Source organism: Myodes glareolus, chromosome 19 (assembly GCF_982192425.1).
Source record: "Myodes glareolus chromosome 19, mMyoGla1.1, whole genome shotgun sequence".
Lineage (NCBI taxonomy): Eukaryota > Metazoa > Chordata > Mammalia > Rodentia > Cricetidae > Myodes > Myodes glareolus.
In genome coordinates, this window is record NC_142044.1 from 5,779,262 (window position 1) to 5,801,176 (window position 21,915).

General features: G+C 36.4%; 1 protein-coding gene across 49 annotated transcripts in view; it reads left to right on the forward strand.

Annotated features, from left to right (window-relative positions):
• Positions 1-21,915, forward strand: part of Rims2 (regulating synaptic membrane exocytosis 2) — a 431,117-nt gene that overhangs the window by 268,954 nt on the left and 140,248 nt on the right. For 46 of the 49 annotated variants that reach the window (XM_085679024.2, XM_085679028.2, XM_085679026.2 and 43 more), the window contains 2 exons: positions 4,965-5,144; positions 5,995-6,104. In XM_085679024.2, coding sequence (XP_085535150.2) covers positions 4,965-5,144; positions 5,995-6,104 — 290 coding nt within the window. The remainder of the gene's footprint in view (positions 1-4,964; positions 5,145-5,994; positions 6,105-21,915) is intronic. The other 3 variants (XM_085679037.2, XM_085679038.2, XM_085679048.2) reach the window with 1 other exon arrangement.

Sequence of the window (21,915 nt, forward strand, 5' to 3'; positions counted from 1 at the left end):
TGAGCTCCACCCCCATTGTGTCTTGTAATACTCTTAAGTGGAAACAATATAATTTCTAGAAAAGGTGAAATGTATTTGACACCTCATGAAGGATGTGAAAATTGTATCTTTGAATTTGAGTCATATAATACTAGTTGTTACAATAATACAAATATATGCACATGTTTTATTAAGTACCCCTTCAATCTCATTTTAAGGTTTCTGGTAATGTCCTATGGTTTTTATTACTTTGGCAAGGTAATTATCATCCAGAAAATTTCCTAGGTAGTCAAGACATTTTAGCAAAAAGTGTTCTACCTTCTGCTACTATCATCTTACTATCTGCACATATGCAAACAGGTCAGGGTTGCCTAGCTGAGACTGGGATTCTTTCTACACAGATATACTCATTTTTTCACTCATTTATTTTCTTGAGATATTGTTTCCATATATGTCCCAGACTAGAATTGACCCTCATGACCCTTGTTCCTTCAACTTTCTAAATTTTAAAATTAAAGAGACTGGGGAACTGAAGAGATGGCTCAGAGGTTAAGAGCACTGCTGCTCTTCTAGATCTCCTGAGTTCAGTTCCCAGCACCCACGTGGGGGCTCACAGCCATCTAGAGCAGAATCTGATGCCCTCCAGAGGTCCTGAGTTCAGTTCCCAGCACCCACATGGGGGCTCACAGCCATCTAGAGCAGGATCTGATGCCCTCTGCTGGCTTAAAGTCTTACATGCAGATAAAGTCCTCATAAGAAAAGCAAATAAGTAAATTAAAAAAAGAATTAAAGAGGTGTACCACTATATACAGTTTGCATCTTTTCTTTTTAAATTAATTTCAGGGCCAGACATGACAGTGCACACATGGAATTTAGCATTCAGAAGGCGGGGGTTGCCAGTTTATGACCAGTCTGTTCTACAGCAGGGGCACCCTGCTGCAAAAATAAATAAATCAAGCTGGGGTATGGCACACACCTCTTATCCCAGCACTCAGAAGATAGGACAAGAGGATCGGGGGTCAAGGACACACTTCCTCATGTAGCAAATTCAAGATCAATCTGTGCTGTAGGAGAGCTTGCCTCAAGAAGAGGAAATTAAAAAATACAGAGATAAATAAATGAATTCAACTTTGTGAGGGAAATGAATGAATAATAATCAAATAACTTTATGTTCCACAGCTTTATTTTGAAGAAAATCTAAGTGTATTCATGAATATTTTATAATATAAATATGAAATTTCTTTATCTGTTTTAATGTATACCAGATTGTTAGTCAAAAGTTAAAAGGCAGCTGACTTTCATTCATTTCTGAATATTGCTTTGAAACATTTTATCATGCTGGTTGGCTTGAATTCTTTTTTAGATATATTTGTTTGGTTGGTTATTTATTCAATGTGCATTGCTGTTTTGCCTGTATCTATTGTGTGGGGGAGTTTCAAATGCTCTGGAACTGGAGTTACAGAAGGCTGTGAGATGCCATGTGTGCTGGGAATTGAACTGAAGTCCTCTGGAAGATCAGTTAGTGTTCTTAACTGCTGAGCCATCTCTCCAGCCCTGTTCTGAGTTTCTTATTTTGCTCCATATCCAACTTGCTTTGGTTTGGAGTTGCATCCTGGAGAGAGTGGGCGTGTCTACGGAAATAAGCTGTATAGGAAGGGATCCTGCAAGCTGGCTCTGCCCTGGAAACTTTCATAAATCTCCTGAATTATAATTGAAAAAAAATGTCCCAAGGTAGCAAAAGAGATTGAATGAGTAAAAAATTGTATCAGATACTTAGAAATTTAAAAAATATATTTTTAAATTATTATTACTTTATAAATAATACAAGTCAAAGTTTCCACTTCCTCCCCTCCTCCCACTTCCCTCCCACTCCCCCCACCCCCTCTCCCCCACCCCCTTCCAGTCCTAAGAGAGGGCAAAGTACCCTGCCCTGTGGGAAGTCCAAGGCCCTCCCCCCTACATCCAGGCTTAGGAAGCTGTGCATCCAAATAGAATAGGATCCAAAAAAACAGTACATGCAGTAGAGGTAAGTCTCAGTGTCATTATCATTGGCTTCTCAGTCAGCCCCATTTGTCAGCCACATTCAGAGAGTTCAGTTTGATCCCATGCTCATTCAGTCCCAATCCAGCTGGAGTTGGTGAGCTCCCATTAGCTCAGGCACACTGTCTCAGTGAGTGGACCAACCTCTCGGGGTCCTGAAGAACCACTTGTACATAGAAAATGTTTCAAGACTTAATTTAGTTTCACTAAATGTCCTGAATTTTCCCCTTAAAAATTCTTGAAGAAATACTAAAACTTAATGTGCTTTCATTTTTTGATTATGTGAATTGTTTGCTTTCTCTTTTAACTTTTTGAAATTAGAACATAATTGTATCAATTCGCCATTCCCTTTCCTTTCTTGAACTATTTCCATGCACCTCTTGCTTTTTCTATTAAACATAATTTTATATATATGCATATATTCCTAAATATATAAACACCACCTACTCAGCCTGGATAGTGTTACTCGTATGTGTAAATTCTTGCTTTCTTGTCCTGGGCTATCTCTAATTCGTGTCTCAGTCAGCATATGCTAGCTGACTGCCGTGGGGGCTCCTTGTATGGTCCTGGAACTCAGTGTCAGGGAACTGAGGGGTTAGGCAGTTTCCTCTTAAATGCAGCCAGTTTCCAGCACCCCCCTCTGCATAGTGAAGCAGTCCAGAAAGTTACAAATCAAAAGTAGGAACTATTTTAAACATTGATTAAAAATTTAAAATACTCAAAACTGGAACTGGAATGGATTATTAAATCTCTTTTTAAAGTACAGTGGAATTATTCCCTAAAGATTTAAATTGACAAATGAAGTTTTCTTGTTGATGTGGTGTACTTTTGATAAAGCAGTTGCTACCCTTCTTAAAGCAATGTTTTTATGTCTATAATAAAATGCAGTAAACAAATTAGGATTAATAGGAAAAATGCTTCTATTGGAGTACAATCCACAGCTTGAGAACTCCAATTAAACACGGAAGCATGTTAAATCTTACAAACACTTACTACTGTCCCTTACTTTCAGTTGTTGCTGTTGAGATTATGCATGCATTCTTGTCATAAATGAAGGCCTACTTCAATGTAGCCAGAGATGCTGGGCTTTCTTATGTCTGCACTGGGGTGATCCGTGTGGGACCATGGCCTTCTCCAAGTGCTACTGTGACTTTTAACCCCAAGCCTTAACTGACTGCTTCTATTCTTTGCTGATGGTGGGCACAGGAAGCATAGCTTGACCTTGTATGCTGCACAATGTAAAGTCTGATTACTGTGACAGCAGTTATCAGGAAAACTCTGCTGTGGTCTTTTTCATCTTTCACGTGTTAGCCTATGTTCACTCAGTGTGTTTTGATTATATTTCTATTATTTGTGGTAATAAAGATGTCTACAAAAAGATAAAAATTCCATATAATTATCAAAACATTTTCACTAAGGAAAGGAAAATCTTTATGGGGAATTTTTTTCTAAGGTGGGGATATTTGTTCTATAAATGGTACCTTTTCACACACACACACACACACACACACACACTTGAGAAAATGCTTGGTTAGTTGCGAAGAGCCGAGCTTTCCGACAGTGAGCGGGTGGCAGTCTCCTGTCCGATCACTACAGACACTTGACTAAGTTTTGCCATCAACTGCCATGTGAGAGAAAAGTTTATCATTACCCTAAGATCACAATTAGTCTTTGAAACAAATGTAAGTTTGCTATTCGTCAAAGTGCAGGTTTTTAGGGATGTGAGAAATACAGCGAAAGCTAGTTGTGAACCTCTTGTTTTTCCTGACCTGCTGCAATGGGGGCACGCCAGAGGCCTTGCACTAAGTCACGGGTCACAGGTTATTGACCACATTTATTTCCAAAAAGAGTGTTTCCTCTAAAATAGAATTTCAGAAGTATTGAATTATGAATTTTATATTCTAATTCCATTTAATTCATCTTTTTAATTGTAATCAAATTTATATTTGATCTCGGCTATTATGACATTTTTGATCATGTCCTCTAAGCTGAGCATGCCCATTCTTTCATTTTCAAACATCAGAGCGTATTTCTGGTAAAGTTGGCGACCTTGCTTCCTCTCCCTGCCGTCGGTAGAGATTTCATTTTCTGTGGTTGTAATTGGCTCAGGAGGTGGCTGTTTGAAATAGATTTGGGTCCATATGCTTCTTTTGAGTTCTAGAGCAAAAGTTCATGGTTTTAGATTTGTCTTCCAAGTCATAGAACCGAATTATATCCGCTTATTAATCTCATTATGGATCTCATTATGATGTCTAAACATTATAGTAGACACCAAGAGATGTGTCAGTCATTTTGGGCCATATAGGTGTAAGTATTCTTGCTTCAACAAAAGTTGAGTTTTAGTGGTCAGAGGTCTGATTTTTATATTTATGTTGGAATTCCAGTTTGATCCAATAGCTATCTGAGCTGTTTGATCTAACTGAAGTGCCCCGAGACGGATGGGGGGTCGCCAGTTCTCTGCAGTGATTGCCCGTGACCTCCTTCCCATACTTCTGCCAAAATCGCCAGGCTGTCAGCGTGCTGTGACCGTGCTGTTAATGCGTTTGTTCCATTTGCTGATAAACATCCTGCATAACTTTCTCTTCTGCAAAGTGCGAGGAATCACTGTCGAATGTCTTTAATCTAGGATACCCTACCCCACACAGTTCACATGTTCTCTTCATTTTGGAAAGCAGGTAGCTGGGGTTGCAGTGGTTATAACCATTTTGAGCAGCTCAGTTCTAATTCAGCTGCTGGTAATTGCTAGTAAAATCAGACTCGGGTTCTTTAGAGCTTCTTAAGCTTAGTCAGAATTTTCAGGATGTGTTGTGAAAAATTCTTTTTTTGGATACACATTAATTTTAAGCAATTCTTTTTTTTTTTTTCAAAATCAGTTTGATGCATCATGACCAAATAGCAGAAAGGCATTAAAGATCAACTGAGCTGCTTTTTGACTAACGTTTCAGGGATTGTGAAGCAGCAGATAGACAGCCATATCACAGATCCAGATCAACAGAACAGCGGCCTCTGCTAGAGCGGACCACCACCCGCTCCAGATCCTCTGAACGTCCTGATACAAACCTCATGAGGTCGATGCCTTCATTAATGACTGGAAGATCTGCCCCTCCTTCACCTGCCTTATCGAGGTGAAAGATAAATCGATCAGACTAACTTCCCTGTCTGCTCTGCCAACACACCATTTTATTTTCCCGACAGCTAAATGGTCTCTGTCATTTCTGGCTGGTCACCAGTCTAAGTCGATACTAACCTTGTCAGTGCGCACACACTATTTATATCCGGCGGATATGATAGTGTCATCACCATTGTGGTTTGTTTCTCAACTGTCCGGACTGCATTTGTTCTGTGGTTTCTCATTAATCAGGAGTCCTGGGTAAATCCTGTCATAACTGTCATGTTCTTCCACAAAATGAGAAATGACTGTGCTCATTAGGCATGACCTTTCTAGTAATCATTATGACAGTAAATAATATTAGATATAATTAGTTCCTATGAACATTAATATTAGATATCAGAATTTTCTTTAGCTGAGTTTTAAGTTGCTCAGGATTTTTTTTTTGGGTAGATTTGTGAGATGTTTTCTAATAAAAACAAATATTTAGTGTAAACTTAAGTAAAAATCTGATTGGATCAAAGGAGGAAGGTTAGTTTTAAGAATTTGTATTATGGTAGAAAAAATATAAAATTTTATTTTTTAACTTGTAGAATTTTCTCAGACTAGGAGTCTTTATCACTAATTTCATGGGTTTTACTGCAACCTCTGTGTGCATGTATGTGTGTATGTATGCATATTACACCAAAACATAAACATTTTTTGGTGTTTAAGTAACTGTTCAAATGTCCATACTTTGTCCTGTTCTCCTTCTAAACAGCAGCAATCCACGTTTAAAAGCCCCACTAATACAGCTATTACGTAAACCAGCTAACACCGAATTTACTTAGCGCTTGCTGAAAATGTCCTGATGCTGCATCTTGTAGGTCTCACCCTCGGACCGGCTCTGTCCAGACAAGCCCATCCAGCACTCCCGGAACAGGACGGAGGGGCCGGCAGCTGCCACAGCTCCCACCCAAGGGAACACTGGAGAGAAGTAAGTTCTCAGTTTTCTCATTATGCCATTAGGAGATACACATGGGAGCTGGGGTGAACCGAGGTTCCCTCCTCCCATTGTGCTAATGTCGTCCCGTATTTAGCTGTATGTGTGACTTCATTTGACAGTAGTTATATCTGTGAATATAATATACATTGCATGTAAAAGTTTTACTTGGAGATAAAAAGAAGCAATCTTGTTTTACATTTCAAATTCGAAAGTATATTTAAAAGTTAGCAATAGTCTTATGGAAGCAGCTGGATTATAATGTCTTTGCTATATCTCGGATTATGTAATCGTTGGGGATTATGCAGTTTATTAGTAACTAGCTAAATCAGTTTTCACACACTGCAAAGGACTGGTTAGCTGGTGCACAACAATGGTGATCCTTCTCGAAAGCGGAGTGTAAGCCTCAGGGAACCAGAATGCACACTCAAAGGTGCGTGTTCTACTGATGTTTTTGGTTGTAAGTGTGCTAGTGCCAAACCGACACACTTGAGCACTTCTCAGGCAGCTATACATCTTGATTTGGTTCACTCTGAAAACACTGATAATGGAGCCGAATAATTTCCACATCTTTTATAGCACAGTTTCTCCTTTTAGTAACTGTCTTTCAAAGCTATATATACTCAAATCACCATTTAAGTTTTCTTTAATAGACAATATATTCTAGAACTTTGACATTTTCTGTTGTTTTTAACACCTATGCTTTGGTTCCCCATCCCCACCCCCCACCCCTTTTGTTTTCATTTTATTTTGTTTCCCTAGACAATGGAGTCAAGGAGATAGGCCCTTATGAAGGTCTGTACATAAAGGGTTTGTTTTGTGCTAAAAACCTATGGGGGGCTGTGCAGACAAATATAAACCGAACTGCAATTGATGTCTCTTCATTTACATAGTTTTTTTACAATTAAATTATTTCATTTCTAGTTTCTAATAAAGTACTGAGATTTTATTTTCTGTGAAAAAAATACCTTGGAACTAAATTTTGATTCATGCAGGAGTGCAAAGAGTTTATTTTTTTAAGTAGATAATATTTGTTCTTATAAAACATTTAATTTACCTTTGGAACAAAATTCTGGATTTTGAATGCGACTATAAGCAAGGATATCAATTGCAGTGTGTGTTTATGCCACCGAGGGCACAGACAGCGTCTTGCTATAGTTATCATTTTATCTTTCATTTTGGATTTCTGATGATCTTTTTATTATTAACTTTGACTTCCTACAAAAGAAACTATTGAGTTAGGTAGTGGTTGTGGCTTGTATTTTCTGTTACATGTTGTAGCAAGTCTGCTTAGAGTGTATCAAGGATGAATATGACGCTTTTATGCGTTTATTACCAAACACTGCATCATATCTCAAGAAGAAATTCTGCCATACATTTGCTAGTACAATAAAATCTGATAGTTTTAGAATTTTGAAACTGCTGGCTATATTTTTTACTGCTGAGTCTCCAGCACATAGAATGATGCTTGACTGGAACAAATATTTTTTGAGTTGAAAATGAAAGACAGTCTTAGAAAGTGAAATGGTACCTCAAATGGTATCTGGATTGCCGCTGAGAACTTGAAGTGTATGTTTATGGGCATCTTTATGTCCACATGTGACACATTTACAACTAACTTATACATGGATTGCACCGAGCAGCAAATCTATCTCTGTCTCTCTAATGTAAGTCATTCTTTTGTTGGCTGTGACTCAGTGGCTATCAGTCTCTGTGGTTGCTTCTGTTCTCACCGGCCGTGATCCTCCACAGCGCAGTGTGGTTGTGGCTGACACTTGCGGTCAGCCCGATAGAAAGACATCTGTGGCGTTGCTGTAACGCTTGGATGTTTCCATAAGACTAAAAGCTTGTGCTTTCAAACTGTTTTTCATTAGAAAAGTTCAATAGTGTGCAATTCTTGTCCCCTCAAAAGCGTTAAAGCTTCCGTTTTAGAATCTTTTATAGCGAAAGTCTGTTGAAGTCTGGATCGCTTCATTCGGTGCTCTGCTGGGTATGGAGAAAGCCAGCCTGACTGGTGGAGGGAAATATAGGCTGAAAGATTCAAAGACTTGTATGGATGTTGTCTCTACTGGTTTGGTTTTTCCCGTAGAATACATTAAAATCACTAAAATATCATCAGCAATTTCCATTAATATCTCTAATTATGACTTTCTGGTTTTTATTTCATTTTTTGTATTACTTAATGGTACTGGCTGGTGTTCAGCAGCATTTTCAGACATGTTCATGCTGAGGCTTCAGAGACCCATGAGCCTGTGACTCTGTCAGTTTTAAAGGACACAGTGAATCCCTCCTCTGTGGGTGTCCAACTTGTACCTAAAGCTGAGGGTGTGGCTGCCCGAAGTAGACGATCAGTTGATAGTCCAAGGTTCTGACCTTCTAAATGCTTATTAGATCTTGTCTTTAATGACGTTTCTAGTTTAAACATATTGAAGTATTTCTACCTTCAGCAACTAACAAAAAACTCTAATCTAACTATGGTTTAAGTATGTTGTCTAGTAACTAAATTCATCAAAAATATATATTTTGGTATTGAGGTTGATGTTTTTCAAACTCTTTACTAAAGATGTGTAAAATGAGAATGCTATAGAAAGTGTGATGTATTCCACAATGTAAAGCATTATGGTTATTACCTTCTCAAATCTTTACTTGACTCTATTGCCATTTTGTAAAAAATGGGGTTTCTACAGGTCAGGTGGGATGTAGAGGCAAGTGTATCCCTGTGAGTTCAAGGCCAGTCTGGTCTACAGAGTGAGTTCCAGGACAGCCAGGAGCTACACAGAGAAACCCTGTCTCACAAAACCAAATTTTAAAAAAAGAAAGGAAGAGGAGTTTATAATGTTATGGTTTTCTCCCTAGAAGCAAATGTATGTAATATTTTCTAATGATATGCTTACTATAGAGGTAGCCTTCCTTAGCCACTCACATATTGCAAATCTTCTAGGGGATAACGGTTTGTTTCCCAAGTCAGGACCACTGTGACTGTGATGTTTCATTATTGGTAGACAGAGTTGCTTTCAAAGACATGTCTGAATGCAATATATCACGTGCTTTTCTTGTTATAAATACCCACTTTTTATGAAAAATAATTTGTTAATATTTTAAACTAACAACCAGACCCCTGGTCTTGTCTTTTTCTTTCACTTTGGCAAATACAGAAGTTAACGAAGAAATTGGGCATGTGGAAGAAGAGGGGGTAGAAAAGGAGGGAGAAGAGGTCAAGGCAGGTGTGTCTGTGTGTCTTCTAAATAAGTTAATGTCAAATTTCATAATTTCATAAGAAATACTCTAGAACTGTCTTCTCAGCTTCAGAGAAATTTGGCCAATTGTTTGAATAGTCTCTTTAAAGATCCAAATATACTAGAATCATAAACAATATCTTTGGCCTAAATATATACATTATTTACCTCAGTTTTTGCTTCACATTTTGGTCGCTTCTTTACCTCTTAATAAATCATCGTGGTCACCTCGTTCCTAGAGAGCTGTTTCCTTTATGCTTCCCTGAAGAAGGGAAACTCTACTTTCCTGACTAAGGGGAATGTAGGAGAGGCAAATTTTAAGGACATTTGGAATGAAGGCTCTGAATTTCTTTAACATTTCACAGACTATGGTCACTTTCCCACTGTTTCGCCCCTAGATAAGATCCCTTCCTCTGGATTTTTCTTTTCTGTCCCAGCCAGGTATTGTCATGCCCGGTCTAGCAGCCATTCCTCTCTACGGCAGCTGCTCCCTGGAGGGTGTGTGGATTTGGGGTCTTCAGTTTTGTAATCACAGTATAATAGATGTCAGAGTCTGTCAGAGGAAAATATTATATATTCACAAACACATTTGTCTAATTTTATTGAATTGTCACTCTATTTATTTAAAACTCAGAATGGGATGCTGATCTTCTCTAAGTTGATGTCTTGGATTTTAACTTTCTGTGAAATTGGCAGAATAACTTTAAACCTACTTTTGTTAAGTCTTTAATGAATTTTTTCTCTTCTCTCATTATATGAATTTATGTGTGAGTTTTAAAGTTAGGTTGTTCCTGTCCCCCGTCTTTTCACCGTTGTAAGAAAACAATGCCCTTGTGTGTATTTACCCAAGATTTATTTTCATGAAGACGTTCTCTGAACGAATTTGTAGCTTTTAAAACAAAAAGACATGATGTCAGTAATGTTCTAATTTATCAAGTGGAGAAATTATCAACATGTATCTAATAATAGAAACAAAGGCGATGGTTTTAGTTGCTTGGTTATAGAAATATATACTTATATCCCATTCTGAATATCAAATAGTCTCAGTCTTGAATTCCAAATGCCTTTCATTTCCTGGCTGATGTAGAGTTAAATTTTACTGAACTGTAGGGCAATAGAATAATTTCCATTTTCATTTATTTGAAGAGCTAATGTTTCTGTCTTCCTATCCTATTAGATCTCATATTAATAAACTCATGTTCTGAGTCTTTCACATTTTATAAACTGGCCTTTATTGTAATTTTAATGATAGCAGTAACTTGAAGATTTCTGCAATATCAATATCTCTTTTGTTTTGTCCCTTAACATTTTTAAAACCAGTTTCTTACCTGTGGCTTATTCTTAAGTAATTAGTAAATTACATCACTGTTATCATACCAAAACAAAACAGATCTAGCACATAACAATAATACAAAATGGGTTTTTTCATGGTAGCTTTGGCTCCTTGTGCTGTAGACTAGGGAGCCTATACTGCATCTGCTTTATTCTGTGTGTGCAGTGTGCGGTGTCATGTTAAATGCATGCAGTTATTTTTCCAGTGCACGTTTTATTCTTTTTGGAGTGCTTGCTTTTTATTTGTATTGTCGATGATCTTAATTACTAATTATTATTATCTGGTTTCAATGTTAAAGACAATGGGGAAGAAACATCAAGCTTACCTAATAATGGGAAAAAAGGCAAGTCTGAATGGCTTTTCCTTGTAATAAATTCAGCGTATGGATGTGTACATGTGTGTGAATGTGCTTTTTAAAGTTGTGTAGTTATGAGTCTTAGTCTCAACTTAGGTTGGGACAGCCTATACTCCACCTTAGTACTAAAAATACTTGCTTGTATTTATTTTCAAATAGTTATTTAGCCTCTAATATGTTGACCCTATGCTGATGCTGCAGTTCAGTGGCATAGCATTTGCCTACCACACACATACACACACACACATGCACATACGCACGCATGCACGCATGCATTCTCACACACCGAAAGACAAAACTTATTGATCTAATCCAGCTCTACTTTATTAAAATGTTCGGATTAAAATTGAAAAGATTTTTTTTTTGTTGTTGCTCACATTATGTTGCAAAATTCTTAATTTTGCTAATAGGTTATTCATTTTAAAACTACAATGTCAATTTTTTCAATATAGAAATTATTTTAAAATAACATTATTTAAAATACTCTCCTAATATAGAATAAAGCATTGTGAGTTCAATAACGGCAAAAAAATCATAAGCATAAATAATCAGTTGAAAACATGTGGGATTACCATTTTATATACATGTAATAGAATCTGGCTGAGACAAATAGAAAGGTAACTGACTTTTAATATTTAAACTCTTCTTAAAATTGCTAAAGACTCAACTCCATAGCTTAGTATAACTGGATTCCAAAGATCAGACCTCTGTTTGGAGTAATTAATAACCAAACATAACTATACATATTTATTTATAATGTCATAATTGTAATTATTACATAAAAATTAGCAGTCTTTAATTACTCTAACATTTGACATTTTATTATGAAACTAATTTATGATATGACTAATTTCTATTTTAATAACTCAGTTAAGATGACTTTTCATCTAAAACAGTGGTTCTTAACCTGTGGGATGTGACTCCATTAGGGATCAAATGACCTTTCAACAGGGGTTACCTAAGACTTTTGGAAAATACAGATATTCACATTGTGATTCATAAAAGTAGCAAAATTACAGTTATGAAGTATCAGTGGAAGGGATTTTATGGTGGGGTCACCACATGAGGAGCTGTATTAAAGTCACAGTGTTAGAAAGTTGAGAACCACTGGTCTAAAATATATTCTTCTTTTCTTTTTCCTTTTTTTTATTGATTGATTTTATTGAGCTCTACATTTTCTCTGCTCCCCTCTCTACCTCCCCCAACCCCTTCAAACCTCTCCCATGGCCCCCATGCTCCCAGTTTACTCAGGAGATCTTGTCTTTTTCTACTTCACATGTATATTAGATCTATGTATGTCTCTCTTAGGGTCCTCAATTTTGTCTAGGTTCTCTGGGATTTTGAATTGTAGGCTGGTTTTCATTGCTTTATGTTTAAAAGCCACTTATGAGTGAGTACATGTGATATTTGTCTTTTTGGGTCTGGGTTACCTCACTCAATATGATGTTTACTAGCTCCATCCATTTGCCTGCAAATTTCAAGATGTCATTTCTTTTTCCCACTGTGTAGTACTCCATTGTGTAAATGTACCACATTTTCCTTATTCATTCTTCGGTCAAGGGGCATTTAGGTTGTTTCCAGGTTCTGATTATGAAAAACAGTGCTACTGTGAACGCAGTTGAGCACATGTCCTTGTGGTACGATTGAGTATACTTTGGGTGTATACCAAAAAGTGGTATTGCTTGGTCTTGAGGAAGGTTGTTTCCTAATTTTCTGAGAAATCGCCACACTGATATCCAAAGGAACTGTACCAGCTAGAACTCTCACCCCAGTGCAGGAATGTTCCCATTACCCCAACCTCTCCAACATAAGTTGTCATCAGTGTTTTTGATCTTGGTCATTCTTACAGATGTAAGATGGAATCTCAGAGTTGCTTTGATTTGCATTTCTCTGATGACTAAGGATGTTGAGCATTTCCTTAAGTGTCTTCCAGCCATTTTAGACTCCTCTGTTGAGAGTTCTCTGTTTAGGTCTGTACTTCACTAAAATATATTCTTCTCTCTATATATCTTTCCTGAATAATGTTAACTGTGCCCAACATAAGGTATAATTTATCATTTATGTTCATAATTTTTAATAATATAGACTGGTGATTATTATCTTTCTGTGATATGATTTAAAAGGTGGGAATAATGTAGAAATGGAAGTGAAATTAAGTCACATCTCATAATATGAAAAATTCATATAAAATGGAAATGTGAACTCTCAAAAGTGTATTTTTGGTACATTTATTGACCTCTGTGATGTTTCTTAGAACCTGTCAAAGAAAAAAACTTTCTATGTGTTCAGGTATAAACCAGTGATCTGGAGACGTGCATCTTCATGTTTTCTTTTAGCTCTTGGCCTGCACCAGCTGTAAGTGCGTTTGCTGCAATCTTGGGTTGCAGAACTTCTAAGTTTGTTAAAGTGAATTGTGGGTCAAAGACCTTCAGCTCTGACAGCTGTTCTCTCTCCCATTGCTAGGATCCTTCCCTAAGCTGTCAGCTCTGCTCTGTGCCGTCTGCTCTCCTTCCCTTTCCCTCTTGATGATGATGGTCTTCCTTTTCATTCCTTACAAACTTCTTATTTGCCTTCTGTCCCTGTAAATGTTTTTATCACACATGAAGATTAATCGTTTTACTTGGTCCTGTGTGTGTTATAACTAAGCCTAGCAAGACAAAAATGTATAATGTTTGAAAGATAAGAACTTTGAATATTTTATAGGTAGTCTCTCATTTTAATTAATATTTGGATCTTTGTTTCTACCTATTATTGAGGTCAAGTTATCTGCTGTTACATTTTATTGTGTTCTTCTATAGCTTTGAATATATGCTTAATATTTATTAATGCTTAGAGCCAGCATTCTAGGAGATAAGTAAGTTTTGAATAGTTTTGATATCTGTACAGATTTTGAGCACATTTTTCCTCTACTATCTCTCCTATTCATATTTTTCATTCTCTAACACCTTATTTGAATAATGCAAAGTATTTAGAGTTTCTGCAACATTCAAATGGAATTACCTTTGAGGGGTCACCTTGCTGTTACTATTATCACTTACATGTTTTTGTGGGAATCAAGTACATGTAAAAAAATCACACATGAGTAGGGGGTTCTGAAGGGCGGGTGCAGAGTAACGGTATCCAGGAAGGATGGAGTGGTGAACCGTCTGTTCTGTAAACTTCCTTGCTGCTTAGATTTACTGTACAATTTCTTTTTGAAAATAATAATTTAGCTTATTTAAATTTCTTCAAATCATATTTTCGTATAGTAAGTACTATGTTAGTGTTAGCTGTTATTACTGTAGTTTTTGTACCAATCTTGATTCTCTGAAGACATGAGTTTTAGATTTAAAGTCAGATTTGATTGTGACCATCATCCTGAGTCAACTCTGTTGTTTTACACACACACACACACACACACACACACACACACACACACACACACACGAGTAGGGTTTTTGTTGGGTTTTTTTGTTTGTTTGTTTTGTTTTATTTTTTGAGACATGATTTCTCTGTAAAACCGCTCTGGCTGTCCTGGAACTCACTCTGTAGACCAGGCTGGCCTTGAACTCACAGAGATCCGCCTGCCTCTGCCTCCCAAGTGCTGGGATTAAAGGTGTGCACCACCACCACCTGACCTCCCACAGTAGTTCTTTGCTGGTTCTATCCTTCATTAACTAATTCAGATAAGAAACAATAGCAGAGTAGAAATAAATGGATTGGGTTAGAACTCATGTTACTTTTCCTTCTAAGACTTTGGGAAGTTTGGCAAGTCTTTTAGTTCCCCTGGGCTTCGGTGTCCTCTCAAGTCAAATAAAATATCACATAGGATTTTCATTGAAACATGGTGGTTTTGAAAATATAGATGTTGAAATCTAATGTCTCCAGCATTTTTATTTCCAATTAATTATTGTCTTGTTATTGTTTGATGATACTGCATCATTTTAGAAAATTAGTGCATACAGCTTAAATAACCATTAATGATTAACTATGATTGTGCACCTTACCATTTTATAAAAGCCTTTCCTGTGAAATGTGAAATGAGTTATAAAAAAATATTTTATTTCTGGAATGTGTAGTTTTCAATGTATATCTGTCTGTGGTATTTCAAATTTGGTTAACTTTATAAATAAAGAAATGAAAACTGGACAGAAGGAAGGAAGAAAGAAATAAAAGATGAAGGAGAGGGGGGAAGAAACAAAAAGGAGGTTACTAAGAAAATTTGCTGATAGCCTTGAATTCCTTGTAATAGCTGTTTGCTGCTGTATGCTTTTTGGAACTTGTTAATATTTAGGCTGCTCATAATAGACAAGTATGTTTGGTGTTTTTTTTGCCTTTCTGTAGTCTTACAAATGAATTCAATGCAAAGAAATATGAATAACATTGTTGTAATTTCAAAATATAATTGGTATCTATACAAGAGTAGATATTATTTGAGTTGGGCAATATTTCCTGAGCACCTCATTCCCTTCCAGTGTATATAAATCTCCACAAGTCCAAAGTTAGTACAGGAATCAAGCATACTTTACAATATCATGGGTTTTCATCTTGTGCCTTCAGGCAGGATGGGTACTCAGTCACACCTATATTTATGGAAAAGTAGCAAGATGAACTTGGAAGATAATATACTAAAGACATATAATATTTCTGGTGTTTCAGTCTAATATTTTATGGCCCAAGGAAAGCAGAACTTTCAATAAGGATGAAGAATATGTTCAAGATTTCTTCTTTCCATATATAGTTGTGTAGCTAAATAAGTATAAACACTTATTTTCTCATTTCTAACCTTAACCTTTCTGTATTTTTTAGAGAAGTCTTGCTCTTTTATTTTACTGTCTCTGCCTTTTTTCATATTATTTTGTTTATACTTCCAAATCCTTCTCTAGCTACCTAGGTTTAGGAAAAAGTCCCTTCAACTTCAAGACCTTTACGTCCACAGCATTGTTCTCTTTCTAAATACAATTTGTAGAGCAACTTCCCTAGAATCTCAAAGGCAGCTTAATCTTGAGAGATGATTTGGTGTAAAAGAAAGAATGCCCCAGGCTTGCCTGTTTTGTGGGTTGTTTTTGTTTTTGTTTTTTGAGAGAGTCTCGCTGTAATTATAGGGTTGGGAATCAGAGGCTGAAGGATCACTGCAAATTTGAGAGCAGCCTGGTCTACAGAATACCAGACTACATAGTGAGAACCTACCTCAAAACTCAGCACAACCCCAAGCCTTCTTGAAATTAATTGAAACACTGGGATTGTCTTCTACTTGACACCCCATCTACCTGGTTGTTAGAAGGTCTGCACTTTAGAACTTGGGTTCAAAGCTCTGCTTCACAGTATTCTAGCTCTCTAGGTCCTTAGTTTATTAGTCCTCTGAGACTAGGAAGCAGCACCCCGCTTCTTTTGCCCACGTGCTACTGTGAGATGAGCAAACTCAGGTATGTGAAATTACTTGTTGACTAGGATAAGTATTTTGTTCTTTTTTATTGATTTTTACTGAGAAGTATTTTGTTCTTATACCTATCAATCAGGTGCTTGGTTTCACAACTGTTAAATCAACTGATTGAAACTCTTCTCTGTGTTGTAGCGTCTGTGTGCCGTGTGAGCATTCTAAAGCATATAAATCATAATCTAGTCAACCCAGGAATCTGTGCTCTTTCAATCGGTCTTTATATGAGATTATCTGGTATGATGAAAGCCGCCTGGAATGCAGTTGCTTTGTAGACAATGTTCACGTGCTGGTTAAATCCTTGTAACTTCTCTGTCTTCAAATTAGCTAATTTAGTTAACCAATACTTAGTTTTCTCATCTACAGACAAAAAAATACTAAAATAAAGTAATAATTTAGGAATTTCATATTTTAATTTAGGTTTACAATTGAATATCTACCTGTGAAATGTATAATGGGAATTTTCACAAAAATAATTTAGAATTTTACTAAATAAGCTTTTCTATTCAGTGCTTCCTAATACTTTTTTTTGAAATAGGGTTTTTCTGTAGCTATGGCTGTCCTGGAACTCGCTCTGTAGACCAGACTGACCTCGAACTCACAGAGATCCACCTGCCTCTGGCTCCCCAGTGTTGAGATTAAAGTTGTGCGCTATCACCTCCCACCCAAATCCTAATTCTTATTCGGGCATATTGATACACTCATTCAAAATAATAGAAAAATTAACTTACATTCTAATCTCTTACTTTCACTTAATAATAATATGATAGTGCTTATTATTTCCAGCTGTGTTTTGTGTTTCTTAGCCCTATAAAATTGGGGGTGTTCTATCACGTAGAGTGCAAAGTAGATAAAGAACCAGAGCCTTGTGTGTGTGTGTGTGGTGAAACTTTGTGGAGCTTTAATGTGTATATCAGTAACGGTGCCATTCTTATACAGAGATGGAGATGTGGGAGTTAATGTATATAGCAGTAATGGTGCCATTACCATACAGAGATGGAGATGTGGGGCTAAGGAGAAAGCTGGAGAGTGTGAGATAGCTCCGTAGCTGTAAGGTCTTGCCGGCGAGCCTGACGACCTGAGTTCAGTCCATTAAATCCACATGGTAGGAAGACTAAACCAATTTTTACAAGCTGTCCTCTGACTTCCATACATGGTCCTGTGTGTGTGTGTGTGTGTGTGTGTGTGTGTGTTCGTGAACATGTGTGAAATTGAGCATGTGTGCAAGGGCAGACACACACACTGCATGAATGAATGAATGAATGGATGGATGGATGAATGAGATGTTTTTAAAGGCCAGTGAGAAGATTGTTTCTGAGCACTAATGTGAAGTTAAGGTCGGTGTTGACAATGAACTTTGGTATATGGCCAGCAAGTTGCAATCTTCCCGTCACCATTCCCTTCTACCTCCTTTCTTTTCCACTCTGCTTCATCCGCAGAGACCTCCCTGTTGTTCTGAGCTACATCAGACATACTTCTCACCTAAAATGTTTCCATTTAGACATTATTGCCTGTAATGTCCTTTCCCTAATCTGAATTTGCCTCCTTAGAGAGGACTTCATTAACCATACCATCCAAAATTCTGTCATGCTTTAGACATTCCGTTTCCTTCTTACTTCATGCTTGTTTTTTTAGAGTTCATTCTAAGTCACTGTATGTTACATGTTCATGGCTACGAGCTCTTTTCCATTAAATTATAAGTTTTATAAAAATCTTCATGTGACTATGGATTTGCCTGTTTTGTCTTCCTCTATGTCCTAGGTACCCATGCATGTGCCTATTTTATAGAGATGTTGAATATCTATGAATGAATGAATAGTATATCAATCTGCAAATTATGTTAGACAATTGAATATGCCAAGTATTGTATGCTCATGATGCCAAGCTATTACTGCTTTTGCCTTGTTTTATCAATTCATTCATTGAAGTGTTGCATAGCATAAGATTTTATCATTTGACAGATAATGAAAATGGAAACAAATAAACAGCCATTATTTCATATTGAAGTGACTTCTCTCTTGTATAAAAAATCTTTAAAAATGCATAGAAATATTTAATTTTGCCACAATAAAATAACCCCTAGTAATTTTTACATCTAAAACAAACTCACATTTTTATTGTCAACAAAGTAAAGGCAGTATCCTCTCTACCAAGCATTTACATCCTCATTCATTATTTTCCTCATACTTTGAATCCACTCGTTTTATTGAAAATAAATTGAAAAGTTTACAAAAAGTATAATTCAATATTTTGGAGAATTCAGGTAAATTTTTCATTAAAATAATCTCAGTTCCTGCAGTACTTTTAGGTTCTTGTTATGTTCTCTGTTCTTACACGTTCTGATGACTTGTTTTGTTTTGTTTTGTTTGTTTCTATCTACGCTAGAAGTTACTTGGGAAGACCAGCAGGGAACGCCGATAGGTACACTAAGTGATGACAAACCCTTGCCGACTCAGAAACTCCAACCCGAGCCAGGTTTGTCAGGGTTGGAAACCGTGTGAAAGCATGAGGCTGAAAACATTGCATTTCATGCTTTTGAAATGCCTGTGTCCTTGTACTTCATTCTCTCATTCTGGTGTGAACTTTACCATGTGTGGATTCAATGTAGAGTACAGTGATAAATACTTGACCGTTATTTGCTTATCAAATTGACCTCATGTTTTTAAAGGACAACATAATTTAAAGGGGAAAATAACAATGTAAGCACAGTGACCGTCAGCTTCACGGATGTGACGGCACCTTCGTGGAGAAGTCCTCACTTCCCCCAACAGGACTGAGGAAAGCTCAATAGAGTTATTCAGTTTTGCCTTTTAATGCATTCCTAGGTTTTATTCTACAAATGCTAGAGTTAGCACGACTGTAGTGATTTATTTACGGCTCTTGAAGTCAAAAATTACTGGCTATTTCATGAAAGAAAAGGCTAGCACAGTTTATGAGTTCAATAAGTGTCTCTTCAGATCACGGATTTTACCAATGAGTTGAAATATTTTGTTTTCCTTTCTTCTTACTTCTTTTTTGCAAGTCCTCGCCCGCATATTTTAGAAGGAATAATGGAAAGAAATGCAAGTTGTGAAGAAAAGATCAATTCAATAACCAGTACTACTTAAATCTGTAATTAGAGGGATGAGTATACAATAACATTTTATCAAGTTTAAAATATTTGAATAAGGTCTTCACTAGTTACATTATTTTAACTTGCTATGGGACAGTGACAGTGTATTTTTATGTGTTGATTTACTTTTTTTCCTGAGAACTTAAAAACTATAGTTTAAACATGTCAGTGTAAGTTGGAGTAGTTCATTCATGGATTTACTACATCCTATTGCATGCTAACATCAAGGCTGATAAGGAATTACCAGAGTGCGCAGGAGAGACAAAGACACCGTGCACGACACACGAGTTAAGACCTGGCTGCAGTAAATGCTGGGATGGTTCAGTAGTGACAGCAGCTATGAAGAAGCCTGGAGTTCCTGGGGAAAGCCGTCATAAGTCTAGCATGCCAGGAAAGATGGCAGAGTCAAGTGAAGATGCAATAAAATAGAATTCATTTTAAAGATTTAAATACACTCATGAGAGCTGTAAGTAGAAATCTTAGTCTTATTATGGCTTAACTGAAGAATCAGTTTGCTTAAAAATTGTGATTATCTTTAAACATCTAGGGAGATTGAAATATAAATACAAATGTAAAATCAATTTATATTGTGATTTATATAATAAAAGCTATCCCTCAAAAGCATCTCTCAAGGTAAAGATTTAGTCCAGTAGTAGAACGCTTACTTTTGGTGAGTGAGATTCTGTATTAGATTTCTACCAATGTACAAAAACAAATTGAGTAATTGGTTCTCCTTGTTATTGTAATGTGGATTGTCCTTGGTCAAAAATCATTATTTAACATCATACCTGATAAATGATGTTCGTGGCCATATAAATCTGTATTTCTATATCAAAATCACAAAGCAGTGCAATGTTTGCCTAGAGGAACATAAGTCTTACAAACATGAAAGTTCAAAGATTAAGTATTTTCAGTTTATTCACGCTTAACTGTGGAAGTACAAATATGTGTGTATACCATACTTACATGTAAAGTTACATACATCCTTTAATTGAACACACCTACTTACGAAAAGGAAATTATTGAGAACTTCAATATCTTTATAATGATTTAAATTTTATGTTTTAACAATTGTGTTTTACTATATAGCAACCAATTGTCCAAATCCAAGCCCTAAATTTTAAGAACTCCTTATGCAATATCCTGTTGAAGGAAAATATATGTTGAATACTTACGTACCAAAACTTTTTGTCATTTTAAAGGCATTTTAGAGGAGTTTTTAGTGTGGATTCTAGAGGCGTTTTTAATGTGGAACTTTAGAGTGCTGCAGTGGGGGAAATCAGCCTTGCCATTGGATGCTGAGGGCTTTAAACTGCATGTTATAATCCTACGGACGGCATGCTCGATGGAATTTACCTTTAGGTAAATCTACGTTATCAATAGTCTCTTAGCTAAAAATCAATACTCAGATGTGGTTTTATTCACTAAAATTAAAAGATCACCATTTGTGAATTATCAAAATTCCTTATCAGACATTGATTGTGGTAAAATATGACATTAGAAAAAGTTTATGAATGTATGAACCTAAACAAGTAATGGGAAGCTCTTGGCATATCAGGAATATGTAGTGTTCTTCTGTTCAAGTGCCCTTCTGTGAAAATAAATACAAAAATTATTTATAATCCTAGAAATTTTGCCATTTTAGGAAGTATGTCAACAATAAAAAGGTGATAAAACCAATCCTAAAGGTGATAAAACCTTTAGGATTAAATTACTGATTTGGTGATGTAGATTAGAAAGTGAATTAAATCCTGTCTCTAAAAAACAAAAATAAAACAACAAGCTCTAATGTGAAGGGTAGCTGCAGAAGAAGAGCATGCTGGGAGAGCATAAGATATCACACTGAATATGGCACTAATCCCCGGAATCTACTGTTTAGTCATTTATAGTCCTGATAAGGCATATCCCATTAGCTTTGGCTTACGTGGTAAATTTAGTGAAGGTTTTTTTTTTTTAAATCCTGAACCTAAGCTCCAACATACACTAGGTGAAGCGCAGAATATTATATAAGAATATTAATATTCTTAATATAAATGGAAGATTCATAATTGTGGATAATATATAGTTTATTTTCCAGTGAACAATCTTCCTTTGTTTGTTTGTTTGTTTTTGATTTGGGTTTTTGAGACAGGGTTACTCTGTGTAACATCCTTGGCTGTCCTGGAACTCACTCTGTAGACCAGACTGACCTCGAACTGACAGAGATCCGCCTGCCTCTGCCTCACAACTGCTGGGATTAAAGGTGTGCGCCACCACTACCAGTTTAATGTGCAATTGTATTGCAGACAAGAATGCCATGATCATTGCTCATAGAATAAGTGTTATTAAATATTGAGAACAAATGTTAAATTAT